Source organism: Lepisma saccharinum, chromosome 12 (genome assembly GCF_977018435.1).
Source record: "Lepisma saccharinum chromosome 12, izLepSacc3.1, whole genome shotgun sequence".
Classification (NCBI taxonomy): domain Eukaryota; kingdom Metazoa; phylum Arthropoda; class Insecta; order Zygentoma; family Lepismatidae; genus Lepisma; species Lepisma saccharinum.
In genome coordinates, this window is record NC_139240.1 from 54,659,980 (window position 1) to 54,679,834 (window position 19,855).

At 39.8% G+C, this 19,855-nt stretch overlaps 1 protein-coding gene across 2 annotated transcripts in view; it reads left to right on the plus strand.

The window, feature by feature from the left end:
* Positions 1 to 19,855, plus strand: part of mib2 (E3 ubiquitin-protein ligase mind bomb 2) — a 185,012-nt gene that overhangs the window by 6,523 nt on the left and 158,634 nt on the right. The window contains exon 1 of one of the 2 annotated variants that reach the window (XM_083132381.1): positions 16,824 to 16,951. The exons of the other annotated variant lie outside the window; for it this stretch is intronic. Coding sequence (XP_082988507.1) covers positions 16,926 to 16,951 — 26 coding nt within the window. The 5' untranslated portion in view covers positions 16,824 to 16,925. Of the gene's footprint in view, positions 1 to 16,823; positions 16,952 to 19,855 lie in introns of those variants that run through there. 2 annotated transcript variants of the gene reach the window in all.

Consider the following 19,855-nt stretch of genomic DNA (forward strand, 5'->3'; position numbering starts at 1 on the left):
CGAGTGAAGTGAATCAATCAATAAATAAACCCTTGGTGAAACTGCCCCCTGAGAGCCGTGCATCTTTTCTATTGGGTGATGTGTGGTTAGTGCATTGAATACCATTTCTGCTGTGTTTTGGCTTTTGAGACATCTGCTCGCTAGTTCTTTTGAAGTAGCTCCAAATGTTGGGAGTGTCCTACTGGAAATTGAGCTAGTTTTTGTGTATATGTACGAATTTAAAAGACCGTGCAATACTCCCTGGGTAATATGCAGCATTTATAAATATAAAATATTTGTAATAAACTATTATTGCTATCAATTTTTATTTCTTATTTTTAGTAACTACCCACAGACCAGAAGATTTACGTAACAGTTTGTTTCATTAATCTGTTGTTGCCAATTGAATGTTTCATGCAAATTGGTAACCGACCATGCTGTTGCACGAGTCCTTTGAAATGGCACCTAAGTGTCAAGGTCCAGTATCGAACTAGTATAACTAGAATACTGCATGGGACCATTTTCGCTCGCTCGTACTCCTGCAAGTCTCCCACCCTCGAACGTATAGGATGGAATGTTATTTTGGTGTGACAATAATCATAGACACATATATGTAAATATATCTGTGTAGGCAGTTTCAGCCCACATTCATCTTCTATTCCATTTTCACTGTGTATTTGTAAGACTAAATTATATTTTAACATGGAGATGATGACTATGTACGTAAGTTTCAACTTCACAGCATCTTTCACTTCATTATCCATATTTGAGGACCCACTCCCACAGACAAATTGCGGTTATACGTGTACTACTGGGCTTTGAGCGTATACCGCTCGTTTTACCTGTACAAGCATTATTCGCTCGAGCGAAGTTGTTCTCGATTCCGCATGCTATCTAGCATCATCCATGCGAACTATTAGACGCTCGAGCGAAATCCTCTCAACTGACAATCTTTGAACAATTCTCAAATTGTTGATTCTTTATTAGAAATATTTTAGAAAATGTGACCGGAGTTGCCAGTGTAACGCACACTAGTCACAGGTCGTACGTTGAAACATTAGGAAGATATTGAATCATCTTTGTATTTGTCCATTTCATTATTTATTCTTATTGTTGAAATTCTTATTCAGTAATTTCAAACACTAGTTCAGTTCAACTGTAAATAATAGTACATGGCACTGAAAGAAATTATGTTTAAATGGATATGTAGTCTCTTAGCCTACGTTTAATTGCAAGATTCATATATAAGATGTTCTTCATCATCCTAACCAACTGACGTCAGCATGCTTTTGGTGTGCCCATGTTCATTTTATAGCTTCCTCCCTGGCATTCTTAGCTTCATAGTCATTTCCGGAGATTCTGTGCTAAGAATAAGCATTGTTTCCAGAGTGAGAAGGATCTGCATATTTGCAGTTTCTTGTTACGTATCTCTCCCCTTTATTCTTCTTGGCTCAATACACTTCATTCAAGAACATATTTAGAGCAGATCCAGACTTCCACAAGATACTTGCGAAGTTCAAAATTAAATAAGTACTTGTTGACTATTGTGTAATATGAAGTTGGTTTATTTCCTCAGAACTTACACTAATTTCTATGCTAGGATAGCTGTTTTTATACAGATTTTAGTGTACTTAACTAGACATAAATTAGATAATGAATACATCTAATCTTGTATCAACTTTTTACATGTTCGTGTAATAATAACAATAATAATTATTAATTGACCTATTTTAATATTATTATAATTAATAGACATTAATCTTATCAGCCTATTAATTAGGGATAGGACAAATTAATCGACTCTATCGGTATTGGCTGAAATCGGTAAAATTACCGATTATTTTACCGATCCGATATATCTAAATATCTTATAATTTAGTTCGAAATTCTGCCATTTTGTTACAATTTTTATGTATAATATCCATGCCCTACTTTTTTTTTAAAAAAAAAGTGTCTAAATATGCACCTTCTTTTGCCCTGCAAACACCTTGATACATTTATTAAGGTCAATGAACTTCCAGGTTCTTCAAGGACCATTTGGAATTTTATATGGGATCGGTAGAATATCGGTCATCGGTACTTTATCGGTATCGGCCAAAATTTTATATCGGTCCATCCATGTTATTAATTATAGTGTTCATTTTGTTATTGTTATTTTTATTACGATTAATTCTACATGTGAGAGACTTGGTTTGGACCACTCCCGAAATATGGTTCTAGATACGTCATTACTTCCTCTATACATATCTTCCTTATCTCCTTGTCTTTCTTTCGACTATGCTTTGTGCCCATGGCCAGGCCTAACCATGAGAATCTGAAGGCCGCTACCAGAAAATTGGCAGTAGATGAAATAAATACCAATTTCAGTCGAGGTCGCGATGGTTCATGGTTGAGCGAGTGGAATGACCGTTATTGTTCTAATCTCAGGCCAATGTAGGTTTTGTTCTCTTAGGATTACAAGCTCCTTCAGCCATTGCGACCTGAAAATACGGAAAAAGGGCCTTCAGTAATTGTGTGGAGCTATCAGATATCTGGAGTGATTATCAAGTTATGGCATTGTGTGTTTTCCTTGTCTTATCTGCTTTAATTAATCTGTGATAATTTTGATAATTCTTCCAGATTTTCGTTCGGGATCATGAAATTACAAGTCATTTTAGAAAATAAATTCTCAACGTGTCACCGAACGAGAACCCGTTGTGTAGGGACTTGCGAATCCACTTTATGTTCAGTTGAATGTGGAAAGCGAACCGTTTTGTAGTGTTCTCTACCGTGTACTAAACCCGGGAATTCTTGATTACAAAGTTATATCGTTATCTGTACACTATGGGGAGCCACGTCATATGAGCTCCTTTGCGCTACAGAGGGTATTATTTATTTTTGTCATGATACGGTTACCTCTTTTGTCAGTTAATATAAGAAAACTTACTAACCCTCTGGCATACCTAAACGCGAAGATCCATTGTCGCTGCACCTATTCTGGGCACGATATACAAAATAACATTATTTGAGCCCATGGCGGCCTTTGGGTGCAAGAGATGACCATCGCTGAAGGCACCCAAAAATCAGTCTCATTTCCACTGAGTACATCCCGGTAACGAGGTCTGGCGCCTGGACTCACAGACTGTGTGCCGCTTGCGTTCTGTCTTCCATATGTGTTTGCAATTGTCCCTCCATCCATTTCGTCTTCTCATCATCCATCCCCATCGTTACGATTAGCCAAAGGTGGCAAATGCAACGTTAAATAACTAAATCTAATCATTTGAGTACAAACCTAGATGTGCATTTATATTTATATTATTATTATTTTATTTATTTTTTGCGTCGCTTCTCTACAGGGTGGCCCTTAAGTCCCTACCCATTCATATATCGTATGTATCTAGTGTATAGAGTTTTCTGTGTGCTTTTGCGCATAATATTATCCCCGGCACCTATGAAATGGCCCGCAATAAGTCCGGACTTGGCAACGTGTGATAACTTTCTTTGGGGATACATAAAGAACATTGTGTCGAAACATTATAATTCCAATATGAGTTGATGGCAGCTGTTACAGCGGTATTTGGAGCAATAACCCCTGCTATGTTGCGAAAAATGTCTCACGGCGTTGCATAATATTACGCAGCGAGAATGAAGGACAGACAGCACACAGATACACTGGACACATAAAGTATGTGAATGGGTAGGGACTTAAGGGCCACCCTGTACTTATTCGCGATGAGGATCAACGATGTACGGTCACCGGGATTAAAAATGGGACACCTAGATCCTGAAATACTCGCTTCCCTGCAAGGCGGCGATGAGTAGATTTTAGTAGCCAATTGCCAGTGACAAGAACAAACCAAGGGTATATTCAGGTTTCGAACCTGGATCGTCTGGCTCTATAACGAGGAGGCTGCATGTAATGTGATTAATTTTTGTGACATTTATATATACAAACATGGGCCAAAAAATGATACTGCTGCTGCCACTAATTATTACAGTAAAACCTCGTTAATCCGGACTAATGGGTGGGGATAAGTTGACCGGTGTAACGAAAGTCCGGATTAACTGAAATAACCTAAAAGAACATAGAAAGTGCATTAAAACTCCGTTTATAGCAACAAAACACGTTTATTATGGTGTATTTAAAGGGCATAGGCCCAAATACACTATACATTAGTTAAATGTAAAGCAATACTGTAGATACTTTGCAGTACGAGGGTATTCCTGTGTCAATGCGGCTTCTTCCGAAAGCAATCTGGTTTTTTTGTTGTTGTTTTTTTTGCCTGCCTGTCCGGATTAAGCTAAGTCCTGCTTATCGGTGTCCGGACTAACGAGGTTTACTGTATTATTATAGGAATTCTTTAAATGAACGGAAAAATTTGATCAAAAAGTGAAGTTTTTGTCCCTTGCATAGGGAAATTATACCATAAGAGTGCGTCAACACTGCATCGGTGTTCGTACGACAATTGGCAACATCGAAGAGAGATATGGTGGTCTTTCGGTCAACAAGTATAGCTTAACAAAGATATGAATGTTTCAATAAAACTCGCGGATTGAAGCGCACAGTCTCCCTTCGCCTCCCCATGTCTCGTGCCTTTTGACAGTCCTGCACAAGTTAGCTACGCAAGAACACGGACAATGCAAGCAGCTGATTGCATCGCTCACTGTCGCTTATGGTTGAAATTTCGACCATAGCGCCACAGGGGCATTCTTTTCTTGGCCAAGCTGTAGCGAAAATATGGCACATTTGAAAAATAGCTGTGGTGCTGTATCTTAGTGGCTTGATATAAAGTTCCTAAACTCCCATATCATAGCTTGTCGATTGTGGTTGCGACAAGATTAGCATCGAGGCGTGTACTGACCTTGCCCTCACGACAACAATGGAACTATCAAGCGTGAATTGTGAAGATACCATCACTGGCTGATTGTTATGATGTCCAATTGCATTCGCTCTGTTGTCTCTGGTAGTAACAGTACGTAGGCGATGCTTAAGCTTAATTTAGAATCGGTGATTTGCCTAGAAAAGCTTTGTCGACAGGGGGTAATTGTAGGTATTGTGTATCATTGTTACACTACACAGCTTGGGCCCCTTTGCAATCAAATCGTGTGCCATTGAATAACTGACGAGATGTTTGAAAGACATGTTTATGCAATATCGCCATGTCATCCAATATTGATCGCCTAGGTGATCTTCTGTGCAGACACCCAAATGTCGAGGGGTTCCGAGTTCGATACCTGGTGGAGGTACATAGTGGTTTAAATCCAAGTTTACACTGTAGATCGGGTCGCAATTATACTATCTGTGCATAAAAGTGGACTGGAAGGTAAATCAAACTCTATAGGTGGGTTTCATGTGACGGCAGGATGCGCACGGCCGCCATGTTTGTGGCCAATTGCACGTTTCTTTTCAATCACCCCGCCCGGCCGCTGCCTCAATCATGGATACTCGAAGCCACAATGCAACAGTGTGACGTAGGTGTACCCAGTGGAGGCACGTAGTGGTTCGGAACCCACTTTAAAACTGTACGTCCAGTCCCGATTAGCCTATATGTGCATAAAGTGAACTTCAAACTCGGAAGTTCCAACCTAAATGTCAACGTCTGTTCCACGGGCTTGATTGCTTGCAGGCTGACAAGGCTCAGGCGCCTCAACCCATACAGTCAGGATAATCCTCTGTTGGGTTTGTGTTGTCATCGATCTCATCAATAGAGCTCGGATGTAATTACATATCCTATTCCTTTCTAGATACATACCTTGAACAGGAAAATCTTGACGAATTATATAACTTGCATGATTTTGCATAAGTTTTATGTTACATATTTCGGTAAATTTTTCCCTATCTTGATCCTTTTAACAATACTTTCGATCTCTTACACATGATGAAGAACATTTGTATCTCATGTGATGTCATATTTTCTAATCAATGAGATGCATTGTGCTTACGGTACAGTCACCTAATATTGACTGCCAAGCCTAAACACAGACTGATTTTTTTTTGTCTTCAGTGAAGACCAAAGAACACGGGAACTTATTTATCGAAAGTTGCTGGAGTTTCTCCCCTTTCCCTCCCCTTCTCTTCACATATTTTCCTATCGCTTTTAGGTTCAGGAAAAGGACCTATAAACTTGGCATCGCTGAACAAGAAAGCTGCTTTCCTGTACGTAGCGAGTTGCTCAATATGTTCCCTTGTGCAAAAAGTACAAAAGTAGCTAGCTATGCATTTTCATTCGATTGTTCTTTCTGTAGATGTTTTTTTTTAATTGGTTTCGAAAGTTACAAAGAGCTCTATTACGTATTTACATATTCTACAATAATTTGCGATGTGGAAAGTAATTAATAGTTGACAAAATTGGTTTCTTAAATAGGTACAGGTTTCTGTGTTTCTTTGAGTTTATAAATTTGATACAAAATTTTTATTTGAACAACTTATATCCTTAAAATTATATTGAATATGTTCAAATAAAATAAATATTTAGGAAAAATTAAATATGCTGGCAAAGGCAGAAATTTATTTTGTTATAAAACATAAACCAAACGTAACGTTTCAACCTTCTAAAGTGCGCGTCAAATCTCCTGCATATGGCCTTGAACGACTGAACAGCACCAGCGAATCACAGACGTGCGGCGTTGCCTAGTTCAGAACCTGTTTCACCTCGGATATAAATAGATTATTTCAAGTGTCAGTAGTTCAACAGATGGAAAGATAATGAATTTGCGAATATATACGAAAAACAAGCGTGATTGTAGCTTATACCGTTCCCTCTGTAGAAGCAATGTTATTATAAACGTATTTGCATTGTATCCTTTTTGCTCTTCCTTCGTTCCTGTTTTTAAAATAATGTTCGAGTGAAGAATAGAGAAGTAAAATTGACTTTAAGAAGTGCCAACAGAAAAACCAACGACGGTCGTAAATTTCTGATGGAGAGAAGTGACATTGTTACGTCAAGGGTAAAATTCCTCTTTACAATGCACGAAATTCTGGTGATTCCAGACCAATATTTTACCTTGACGAGACATGGGTAAATGAGAACCACACATAAAAATGTGTTGTTAACTTGTTAACGAAGAACTTGGCAATGTAACACAAGAACAATGGGCCGCTTGTGTTAAACATGTACAACAATTACAGGAAAACGATCTTGTAAGAGAGATAGATTGGGACGAAATTTTGGACCCAATTATAATAAATTTGAAGGACGACACAGAGGGCGATAGTAGTGAGGTCAGTGACGATGAGGACAACGACGGCAGTTGTTGGAGTAACGAGGAGCTCCTGGCAGTCCCTCTGGAATAATCAGGTATGATCTTTTCTCCCATTAAGTTTAATATATGTTATATTATCTAATGTTCCGTGCTCTCCGTGACAAGGCGTTTCGCTCAACCACTCTGTCTCTTTTCCGTGTGAGATTTCGACATGGCACCGCTGCAGTGCGCTGCTATTGGCTATCGCCATATGCAGGAGATTTGACGCGCACTCTAGCAAGGTCTTCTTCAGACTCTGCACCAAGTACGAATGTAGTAGTACAAATCTAAATCAAGAGAAACCCTGTCTTTACATTTCCTTTCGTATGAGCTTCACGCCATCAGTACATATATTTTATTTCATTTATTTTCCTATCTTAGAGCGTAATAAACATCATTAAATGATTACGAGATTAGTGTAATTTCACCAAAAGTGATTCTGATATCTGCAAAATCCTTATGTACTATATTCTATAAATTATTTATTTAAATCAATCACTTTGCTTCCATGATAATTAGACTCTGTGAAAGTGTTGCATTTTTGAGAACCCCGCGAACAATGTAAACGCCGGAAAAAGTATCGTGCGGTATCAGTTAATAAAATCCAAACGATACTTTCCTATGTCTACCACTGGTATCAGCTTAACCCTGGGGCCGCGATAGCTCCGTTGGTAGAGGATCTGGCTACTGCACGAAAACCCCGTGTTCGAATCCCCGGCCAGGTGATCTGAACCAGGAATTTTTTCAGTCATTTCCATGTTTTTGCGCTGCTCTGAGGCCCACGCAGCCTCGTATCCATGGGTACCTTGGGGTAAAGGCGACCGGGCGAACTATCCCAAATATGGCCGAGATCAAGGATATGTGGAGCTCTACCTCCACATGTGGCATTCCCAGGGGGTACCTTTACTTTATCAGCCGAACCCTAGAAATAATCTATTAGATTGGAACGCATTGTTATTTTCTTATGCGATATTTTTCAATGCATCAAACCCAACAGACACGAGGGCATTGTCCATCGACATATTGTTTCGATACTGAATAATGGATTTTCTGATAGGAATAGCGGATATGCTGGTTATGTGCATTACAAGTAATCGCATTTGCAACTGAATAATACCGTGCACGTTATTCTCCATAACATCGTTAATGTTCCACATTCTCTTTCGTTTCATTAAGGAAACGAGGAAATTCCCGGTGTGGCTCCGCGTGGTACGAGGGTTTACCGGCAATGCCCGGTCAAGCATGGACGACCACGAATATAGCAAAGCCTTTGACATCGTACCACATCCGGACCGTGCTTCATTGAACAATTTCACTCACCGGAGAAACTTAATGCCCTCGATAATTTCATCAAGAAACAGGAAATTCTGTTTCTGGCAATTATGCAAGGGGTGATATCACCCGTCTTTGAGTTTCTTCATGGCATCCTGTGTGTATCATCTGTCCGATTGTTGCGTCATGGTTTTTGCGCGTGTGCATATGAGTGGAGTTCCTGTTGTGGCATCAGGTGTATTGTGCGCCCATATCTGCAACCTTGGCCCAAAAGCCCTCTCTTTTTACGCTTTTTTAGGTGGAAAATTTTCACAGCATCCTGTTTTCGCGTCCGTTTCTCTTCATCTCACGTTCCGCGAGGCAGAAAAAGCAACTCCTATAACCATTTCTATTGGATGTTTGTGTTGTGAACTTTTGTGAATCACCAGATGGTCTCTTTCATTAGCTGTATTCAGGATCGAGCGTGTAGCTTCAATTTAGTTTGGGAATCGAATTCTGAACCCTCTGGTTCGTAACGTTAAAACTTAGTATGTCTTTTTCGGTTACTTTACATCGATTTTCTACCTCTTGAGCTAATCGCGACGATGAGAATAAATGATGAACTGACGAAAAAAAGATGACGGACAAACACAATAATTTATGAAAAAACGGGGCTCTAACCCCAAGCTTCTGGCTTCGTAATGCGTCATGTGATATGGAGAGGACAGTAGAGAAATTTCATTATGTTGATGGTGGTTATCAGTAATTTATACACACACCCGTCAATAATTCCCAAATATTGCCGACTTCCGTGGCGAAGGCGGTTAGCACACGTGGGCGCTACGTCGCCAGGGGCCCTGGGTTCGAATCCCGGCCTGGACATGGGTCTTCTTTCTGAGTGTCCCTTCATCGCATCATCACTCATCGTCACGTTCGCGATTAGCCAAAAGTTGCAGAAAAGCGAAGTTAAGTGAACAAAGTCAATCAACCTCCTAATATTTTTTGCAAAAGCCCAGTTTATGGTCATTTTGGGTCTAAATTTACCCTTACCCCTCCCAGATTTTAGGTTATGGATAAACCCCTGTTGGTTACCCCCTTTCCTTAAAAAAGAACGTTACCACCCCCGCCGACACCAATGACGCGAATCCTACCGTTGTCAGCACTATGCATAGAATATTCTGGCAAGTCGGAGTAGTTCAGGGTATTTATCAATTTCAATATACAGGGTGTATCATAATTAATAGCGTAAACTTACACAGTTGAAAGTGCACGATAATAGAAGCAGAAAAGTCTCAGTAAACATGGGCCCGCAAACGAGTCGTTTTTTTAGATAATTGCGAACCACTGACTTCATTGTTTGTAAACGTCTCCTAGTAGGTAAAATGTACTCTTCGTTGCTGTAAGGTTCCATTTCACTACGCAATCCAGCACAACTGACGCGACTCCCACAGTACGATTAGACTGTGTACTGATTGTATCCATCCTATTTGATTCCAACGCCACCTCTCGGAAATGTTCTGTTTTGTAAACAAAGAGCAAACCTCGGAACACGCAAGGAGTGAAGCACTCGGTGTTTACAAAATGCAATCAGTGACTGCTTCTAACCACGCATCATTGTTAGCATTTTACCTTTTAGACTTTTTTTGCTTCTATTATCGTGTACTTTCAACTGTGTCAGTTTGCGCTATTACTTATGATACACCCTGTATAAATCTCCATTGGAATTATATCATAGCAATGCACCAGAACTTTGGTTGTAAAACATTCACAGCCATTAAGAAAAGTGAATTTCTCCCCATAACCAAGAAAGGATCGTATTGACTCGGGTTAAAGGAAAGGAGTCTGTGGTTTGATTTTTGACTAGCTTCTTAAAATCTTCATTGTTAGCTTTTCTGTTCATGATTGTGTACAAACGTGGAGCGTTATAAGATTGATTGATTAGTTCCCATCAGGGACGGCGACAGGGGTGGGCAAGCGCCCACCCAAAAATTCCTGTGCCCACCCGATTGCCCACCCAATCAAATTCAATAACTACATATACTTGGAGATATATGAATGATTCAATAAATAACTGTATTCTGATGTTCATAACTTGTACATTTTACTTGTGAATATTATCTATGCTAGAAATTTTCACATATTATCATCTTATATAAAGCCAATTTTGTCATTAGAAAGTGAAAGTAATTACTAGAGCTATTGAAATAAAAACTGTGATCAAATGAATACTTTCATGATTAAAAGCAGCTAGTAGGATTAGGAGGCTCAAAATTATGCAGGGTATGATCAAGATTAGATCAGAATTTAGGGTAATTTGAGGACTGCAGCTCCGGGCCTTCACTGGGAAAGACTGCTTTGAAAAGTACCACATAATGAAAAAAATTAGGTACTTCGGATGTGGTAAAAAATATAATAACAAACCACACCATGTAACTTGGCGAGAAGTTATAACTGAAACTGTGTAGAGGGGATTGGAGTGAGGCCTTGGTGCTGTAAGCTCCGGGCCTCCACATACGTATATAAATCCCAGCCTGGGTATGGTTAAAATAATATCCAAATAAACAAATAAAAACATCATCTTAGCGTTACTTCTCCAGCAACACAATAAATTATTTCGACTTTTTAAATATTATTATTATTATTATTAGAATAATTTAATCAAGAAGACAGATGGACAGGCCATGTGACACGAATGGCAGAGAAAAGAAAAGTTTACAGGATTCTTGTTGGGAAACCTGATGGTAAGAGACCAGTAGGAAGGCCAAGACGAAGATGGAGAGATAACGTTGAGATGGACATAAAAGAAATTGGTAAGGATAGGAAAGATTGGATTGATCTTGCCCCGGATAAAAACAAATTGAAGGTTTGTGTTTCTGCAGCCATAAACCTTCGGGTTTGCTAGAGAGTATAGTATAGTTTAAATTAGCTCTGCATTGAAATTCCAGAAGTGTATTTCTTTTTTATTTCATTACAATTTTTATATACCTGTCATTTTCAAATATCAATATGGTATGCGAAATATGAACTTTATAACCGTTCTACTAATAAGAACGAGTCACAATAATCACTACAATACCGAAGTGAATACATTTTAATAAACCACTTATGTAGGAAAAAAGCTACAGAATAATTCAATTGCTAATGACTGGCTTATCATATTTATCCTCTTTCGACACACAAAGTTTGCCACACGAATCAGCCGAAAATGTCGACAGAATCTGCAGATGCAGCTGAAGTAAAGAAAAAAGTTATGTCACGAAGTATCCAGAAGACGATTTTGTTAGTTTGTTTTTAAGCCCACTTCTATGCTCAGATGGGCTAATCGGGACTAAACCTACAGTTTAACGTGTAATCCGAACCAGTGTGCATTGTGCTTCCACCAGAAGAGGGGGAGTTCAACACATGACGTCTTCATTATAATGCGACAGCGTTATGCCATTGGGAAAAAAATGTACAGAAAGAACTCGCACCAAACGTGTCATTTTATCACCACAGAAGATGCGTCCATTTTAAGAGGGTGATTACCTGAGACAAATATTTGAGACTTTCGGAAAACAACGTCATTTTCACGGAATTAGCTGCCTTGATCCACTAATGAAACGCTGTGCAATTGAAACTACCACCTCAACTTTCTAAGAGGTACGAGCTAATGAAACTCCATTTTTGGAAGAGTAAGTTCTGGTTGCTTTGTTATATTTTAAGTCATTTCAATTGTGATTAGATGAAAGTAACGAAGGGGCGAAAACAAATACATTCTGACACTCAAAATACAAGCCCTCATAAATTATTACTTTGACAGTGGTTCCAGGCTCCAGGGACTCGTTGCCCTGAAAGAATTAAGTTTCCAAGGTGTGCTGCACAGATTGACATTCTAGTGTATTCGAAATGGTCACGCCACATTCTAGTGTATTCGAAATGGTCACGCCATACAACCCAAGTCATCTATAAAAATATAGATGAATTATTGCTGTTACGGTGATCAACTTCGATGAATTCCTTGTGTCCTAAATCATTTTGTTACCTCAAAAAATATGTTCATGTAACCATACGTGTGTTGCTTCTCCCACATTATATACATGAGAGTTCAGAAAACGAATAGCAACTTAGCTAATAATCTCTTCAATTCTGAACAGATTTTTCAATCTCACTTGTTTATTACATATGAGTGATATTTTGTCAAAATAGCCTTTCATTAGCCTAGAAATACTTCATGGACAATGAACAAAGAATTGGATTTCCGTGTGTGTTTTAAATCATTTCTAATAAGACGTCCATTTTAATCCAAACATGCAGTGGCGGCGATTAGGAGGAGCGGGAAGTGGGGGATGCAGTACCCCCGCCACATTTTGCCACTTTTTGCACCCGCACTATGGCCTCTTTATGCTAAGCCTTTTCTACCAAGAAAAAGTATATTGTCCTTGCCCCTCAAATGTTGGCACCCGATTGCCGCTACTACCTACAAACATTCAGATAGATTTGTCAGTTGTGTAAACTTTGTAAGCTAAGAAAAGTGATCCCCAAAGGAGTAAGAAAACTCTTTTAGTCAAAAACTCATACAATGAAAATACTATGCTCAGGAACATGTATTCAATTACGAGAAACTTCACGATTGTCTACCATCGCACTTTCTATCACTGTCGCTCCGGCTCCCGTGGCTGAGTGGTTAGCACATCGCGCTACGCCAGGGGTCCTGGGTTCGAATCCCGGCCTGGGCATGGATGTTTGTGAGTGAGTGTCCATTCATCAATTTCATCATATCATCACTCATCCCCATCTTCGCAAATTAGCCAAAAGTGGCACAAAAAGCAAAGTAAAATAAAGCAAATCAATCAACCAATCTATCACTGTCGCCGAATACATAAAATGAAGTATGTGCCTTGTATTTGCAACACAAGCTTAAACCTAATTCACATTTATTTCACTGTATTAACATGCATGAAATAATGTGGTTAGAATGTATGGCTGCACATGCTAAACACTTCCTTGAAATAATTGTGTCCATCAGAGACAAAGCGAAAGGGAATGGAACAAGATGCGAGAATAGAGTAGAAAGTAATAAAGAGGAAAACAAGAAAAGGAAAGGGAAAAGAAGTAAGAGGAAAATCGGGAGTGTAAGAGAGAGGGGGATAAATGCGTCTTACATACACATATATACTATATATAGTCTTACATTTATACTGCCCACCCTAATCTATCAATATGGCGCTTCTGCCCACCCAGTCGAAAATTTCTGGCGCCGTCCCTGGTTCCCATAGGAACCAAAGAGTTGTTTTAATTGTCCATAAAGTACTCTGAAACAATTCAGTGTGGTACCTTGCGGAAAGATTGTCTTGGGGTTTGGTTTGTGAGATCCTTCATGAAAACAGGCAGCTTAATGTAACAAGAGGTCAAGTACGTTGACGTTTCATCTTGATCTACCACTTTTTCTCTCTCCTGTGTTTTGGAACTAGTTTGTTTTTTGGTTGTTTTTCGCCGACGGGTCGGCGTGTGTGATTGGCCACATTAGGAGGAGCTGAAAGCTGATGTTGACTTTTGTTTTCCTCGTTTCGGCAAACACGGTGCTAGAACTGGGATAAGGGCTTCAAGAACTTTTGCATGTAGAGATGTGTTAGCGAGACTGCACTTGCCACTGTGTCGTTTAAAACGATGGAATAGAGTGTATTTCTCAGTGGCGGAGTGGTTAGCACAGCGATGCCAGGAGTCCCGGGTTCGAATCGCGCCGTGGGTGTTCTTTGGGAGTGTCTCTTCATCAGTTTCATTGTATCACTCAACCTCATTGTCGCGATTAGCCAAGAGTGGTTGAAGAGCGATGTAGCATATGCAAATCAATCAAACCTCACTATTTTGTTTGAAGCCTAGAAACTGAACATATGTTTTGGAGGTAGGATTTTTACGTGAACTTTCGTGATAGGTAGGTAAAGGATTTTAAGGTGCAAAATTATGGTCGGGAAAGAAAGGTTCTGAAAATGTTTTCAAAAAGGTGCTGCTAAAATGCCTTTATTCAATCTTCTCTTTTTCTGCGCCTTCTGTGTATAATGCGCGCGGACCGCATAGAGAACTGAGGTTCTGCTGAATATGTTTTGTTGAAGTTTTGTGTTTTCTCTCGCGGATTTTGCTACATTATCTGGGGCTGCAATGATTATATTACACCATTTTATAGCTCTCGTTCTTCTCTACAAAATGAGACTATGGGATTTTATGTAGCAGCACAAGAAGAGTGAAAATCATTTATTTTTCTGTCCAATTTCTTAACAAAACATGAAATAAAAGAAAGGAAAATAGTGCTGAAGCATCAAAGAGGAAGTAAAAAGGGGAAAAATGTGCCAATCTCACGGAAAGGTGCAACAAAGTGTACTAAAATGCATATCTCAAACGATCGTTCCCTACTCCCTAGTGATAAGTAAGGGACGACCTTCACTAAAAGCCCTCAACAACTGTCAGTCACACTCTACACCCTGAACTGCACTTTTGCAGACTAACGAGGATCTGGCCTCTTGTCTCAGCCAATACAATTCTTTGTGGGGTTTCTGTTGTGGCCTGAACTGTGGTTGTGATTGTCGCTTCATCAACAGATCATAATTCATCCTCATCTTCGCGAGTGACAGAAAGGGGGAAGTAAAAAAAAAACATGAAAAGTTGGGCATGTGACATCAAAGTGAGCTAGAATTTTGAGGGGAAACTCTTTAGTGTGCTTCATTTTCGGGTAACTTTATATCAAATTAGAGGAAGGGATTATCTGTGAGTGCAAAGATTGTGAATATGTATACATAGGGGAAACTAGAGAGAGACAGAAATGCGATATTCAATCACACGAGAGAAACGGGACGTGACATAGAATGGGATAAGGTTAGACGGATATGGATGAAGTAGAGATGACTTGAGGAAATGGAAGAAGGCCAATGAAAGAGTGAAAAAAGGAGAAAACATAATGAACTGGAATGGGGGAGATCAACAAATAATGGAGAGGAGTGTTAGATAGAGTGAAAAGGAAGGAGGGAAGAAGTCCAGGAGATAGGGAATGTGTCTACGTCCAGATGTGGACCAATGATGAGGGGATGTCGCTAGACTCTCTCCAGGTACCTGTCAAGTATAGTGTCAATTGCCTGTCAGGAGACACCACACTCAGAAATTTCTGATAGGAAACGTATCAGATAAAGACTAACCCCTTCATGTGTTTTCTGTATAGACCCTGTACTGTGTATGCATATACAGCGTGATTCAAAATTAATGGTGCAACTTTACACAGTTATTATGTATGACGCTACTATTTATGATAGAAAATCAGACAAGGCATCAACATGAAGAAGAAGTGTGGAAGTTTTACTCACATTACAAAGATTCAACATGGGAACCACGTGTAATACGGTAAACATCCAAACGATAAACAAGTATATGCTATGCACGATACAGCAAATCATTGTCCATGGTTTCGAAGACGCTAACAATTCACAGTTGTAACTTTTGCAAATGTTTCGGAAGGGTGAAACGTATGCATTACTACCGAAACGCATGTGGAAATGTCTTTCTACCATTGTGAGTGAATCAGTTCTTGATAGCTCCAACACACAATGCACCTTCTACTGGTCACTAGCCATTTTGCAACACTGACGATCCTGGTGGAACAGCGGCAAAGCAGCATAAGCCCACTTAGTGAGAAAAAAACTTCCAGTTTTTCTTTATATTGAGGCCTTGTCTGATTTTCTATCATAACTAGTAACGTCATAATATCTGTGTAAAGTTGCATCATTCATTTTGAATTACCCTGTATAATATTCTCGCTCGATCTTCATTTCATTTTATATAAGACTGCCCTGGTCAACTTTTTTGGTGTCTTAAGCAAATTAGTTTTATATCAATTGTCATCTACGGGATCTAACGAAACCTTGTATAGTTTTCTCTGGGCAGCATGAGAGCATTTCCACTGCAACATTTGTCAATGAAAATTCAATGCTCAAAACTAAAATGATAAAATTTCAGAACCTCTCGCAGACCGGCGGTTGAGAACCACGTCTATATACCATTAAGAAATAGCCGACAGGTATCAACAATGCAGAACGGCAGATTTGAGGCACAGATAAATCGATCATATGCTTAGGGAAACCCCACATTGATTGCGGAGGAGGTCAATGTTCTTTATTGCATAGCCAGGACGCTTTTTTTGTAAGGATAGGGAGGAAGGGTGTAATGGGAAGGCAGATACGCTCAATAACACTTTAGGACGGTCGGTTGAGGAAAGAATGAAAAGGTGTATTTTCCATCCGTGCGACTCTGAAGGGGGGAGGCTGTATTTAGTCCCCGCCCCCGCGGAGAACAACGAGAGGGGGGAGATCTCATCGCGTGACTGTTTCCAAGTGGCGAGCCAGTCGCTCGGAGCGTGTGTGCTGTGCGGGTTGTCGCGTGCAGCGTGTTGCAGCTGCCTTGTGTTGTTATATCTTGTGTGATGCGTTGAGTTTGACGCTCTGGAGCCTGGTGATATGGTGAAGTCCAGTGGCAGATCAAGGTACGGGTCTTCTCTGTTCTTGTATGTGTGGTGTTTTGTTTATGCTTGTGCCTGTTTGTTCGAAGCACTTGCCGGTCTCCGTGGTGTAGTGGTTAGCATATTTCGCCACGAGGTTCCCTGTCCGAAGCTGTGTTGTATCATTGTGTGTCCTCGACACCGTGCTGATCTCCGTGCCTTAGTTGTTAGCAAAGCGCGCTACGACGCGAGAGGTCCCGGGTTCGAATCCCGGCCCGGGCGTTCATTAGAAATTAGAAATGCGTTATTCATGGACGATGTTCAACCTGTGGCTGCTCTACCACTTAACTCGCAAAACTTCTATAAGTATTCAATTACATACTATTAAATATATTTCAGTAAATAACATTATAAATAATATAGACAATTTTACTTATTCACACAAATAAAAAATTGTTCGTTTCGGGTTCAATAGCGTAACTTACTCTTTGGTGAGCATTCTTTCCATCTTTCTATTTTCCAGATTAACTAGGTTTGTCTATGCACAGATAGACCCAATAGGTACCAGACATAGACGACGGGAAGGGGGTCGGTCGAACCTGTCAGGCGACCTCTTGTAAATTGGCGTAGGTCGTTTCAGGTTACAAAAAATGCAGGTAGCTTGTTCTTTTTATACAAAATAAACTGCAGTATAGTATTCGATTAGGAAACCAAAATAACAATTCGTTAGATCGAAAGACATTGAGTGTAAGTGCAGGAACCAGGTATATTTTCATATATAATCTAGAGAATAAATGGTTCCACAGTCATCAGAATTCCATTTTTTATTTTATTTTTATTTTTTTGGAAGAGGTTAGAAAACATTATGACTAAAATTTCCACTGAACTTTGAGAGAGCTTTTTCTTGAATGAATTAAAAGGAATTGTTTTGGATCTTTACTCATTTGATCGGTCCAGTAGAAGTCTTGCCTGTGATGTAGTAATGATAATAATAGTAATAATGCATTTGGAATAAAATTGGTTAATTTGTATTAGTTTTGTACGATGCCAGGGTCACGGGTTCGAATCCCAGCCTGAGCATGGGTGTTCTTTGTGAGTGTCCCTTCATCAATTCCATAATGTCATCAATGAACCCAATCTTCGTGGTTACCCAAAAGTAGCAGAGATGCGAAGTAAAATAAACCACAACAATATTTTAAGATACCGAGTCTATTTTACAAAGAGATCGTAGCCGCTAAAAGACACCTCCCAGTGGTCGAACGGTATCCATTCTGACGTCCATTTGTGCTTTTCAATCCTTTATCAATTCATCTCGCTTCCTTAACTCAGCTTGGGTATAAGGTGGACTTTCAAAACGAGATTTGTAATAGGTGCTGCTTTTCCGGGAAATCGCGTGATGTAACGTTTATTATGCAACTATGGCATCCTGACATTGCCGGAACAAAACAATAGGCAGTTAGTGCTATTTTTTTCTCTCCAAGTCGCTCACTGAATGCATTGTGGTTCTTTGTTAATGTATATACATATCGTACTCTGCGCCGTACTATATAAAGTATGGGCCTTGTAATCAGGGGTCCCGGGTTGGGCTTCACCTAACTTTGGTTAGCCGTTCAGAGTATTTATTTTGGAAGACCAGTAAACATTTGTTAATCTAAATTTTCTCCGCCTAGCCTAGCACCAAAGAGATTAGCGTAATGCGATATTTAGTCAGAAGTCGTAGGTTGGAACCCATAGCTTATGTCATCTATTTCATCCATTCACCGTTATCGTCGCGATTATAAATTTGAAAAGAAACGAATCTATTCAGATAGATTCGTATACTCCCCCCTCGTAATCTGTTATTTTCTCTGTCTCCGTTAATTGGTTGAAGCTGACTGACCCCCGTGGCGGAGTTGTTTGCACAACGCACGGTGTCCCGGGTTCGATTCCCGGACCGAACATCAATTTCATCATATCATCACTCATTCCCATCTTCGCGATTAGCCAAAAGTGTCAGAAAAGCGACGTAAAATAACAAAATGAATCAATTTAATTGGTTGAAGTAATTTTGCACCGCAAAGCTTTAAGCAGGGTTATTAAAGAACCAGGAACTGTAAGTAAATTCAATTCCGGTCTGGGAGAGAAAATTAGCAAGCGTATATGGGTTCTGGACCGTAAAGAACCTTTTTATCTTTATTTCAATTCGGTCTCGGAACCTTTTTGCTGTATCAATTTAAATATAGTCGAAATTTGGTATTGAGATGAAACAATACGCAAATTGTACCGAATTTAAATTGTTCGAGAAAAAATGTTCCGGTCCTGCTACGGAAACCAAGAGAACCCATTTGAAGTTATGGGTCCCTGGGCCTTTAACAACACTGGCTTTAAGTTGTAAGTTTTTGTGAAATTATCACTCTGCCCATCAGTACATTATATATATTGAAATTCTATACACAAATTTACACTTAGATATTTCGGGGAGCGCAATTGACCCTTCCGCCTGCGTTATTCTCCTCCGAAATGTCACTTAAAATTACATAGATTTCAGCAATTATTTTCTGTCAGTTAAGAGAGTATCGTGTCTCTTGACATGAGAAGAAAATACTAGGGATGTATAAAAGAGCCACCTTCCCCCTGGGCCCCTCCTTAGCTACGCATCTGTCCCCGGTCCTCTTTCTCGTCGACATCTTTCCTTGTATTGAACCGACTGCGGTGATTTGACAGGGAAAATGGTCGTGAATATTCGCCATCTGGGGGACTTGTGGTCCACGCAGCAGCCCTCTTCCTTTCCCTTCACAAGAGGGGACGCAACCGGGGGAGAAGGTGCCTAAAATAGATCACGCAGAGTACATTTTTACTGTATGATTAATGATTCCTCGCGTAAGCACGTTTCATAGCGGCGACAGACCAGGAAAGACTGTAAGAAATTAAATTTCTTTGCTGCGATAGCTTGGATACCAGCAGCGTAGA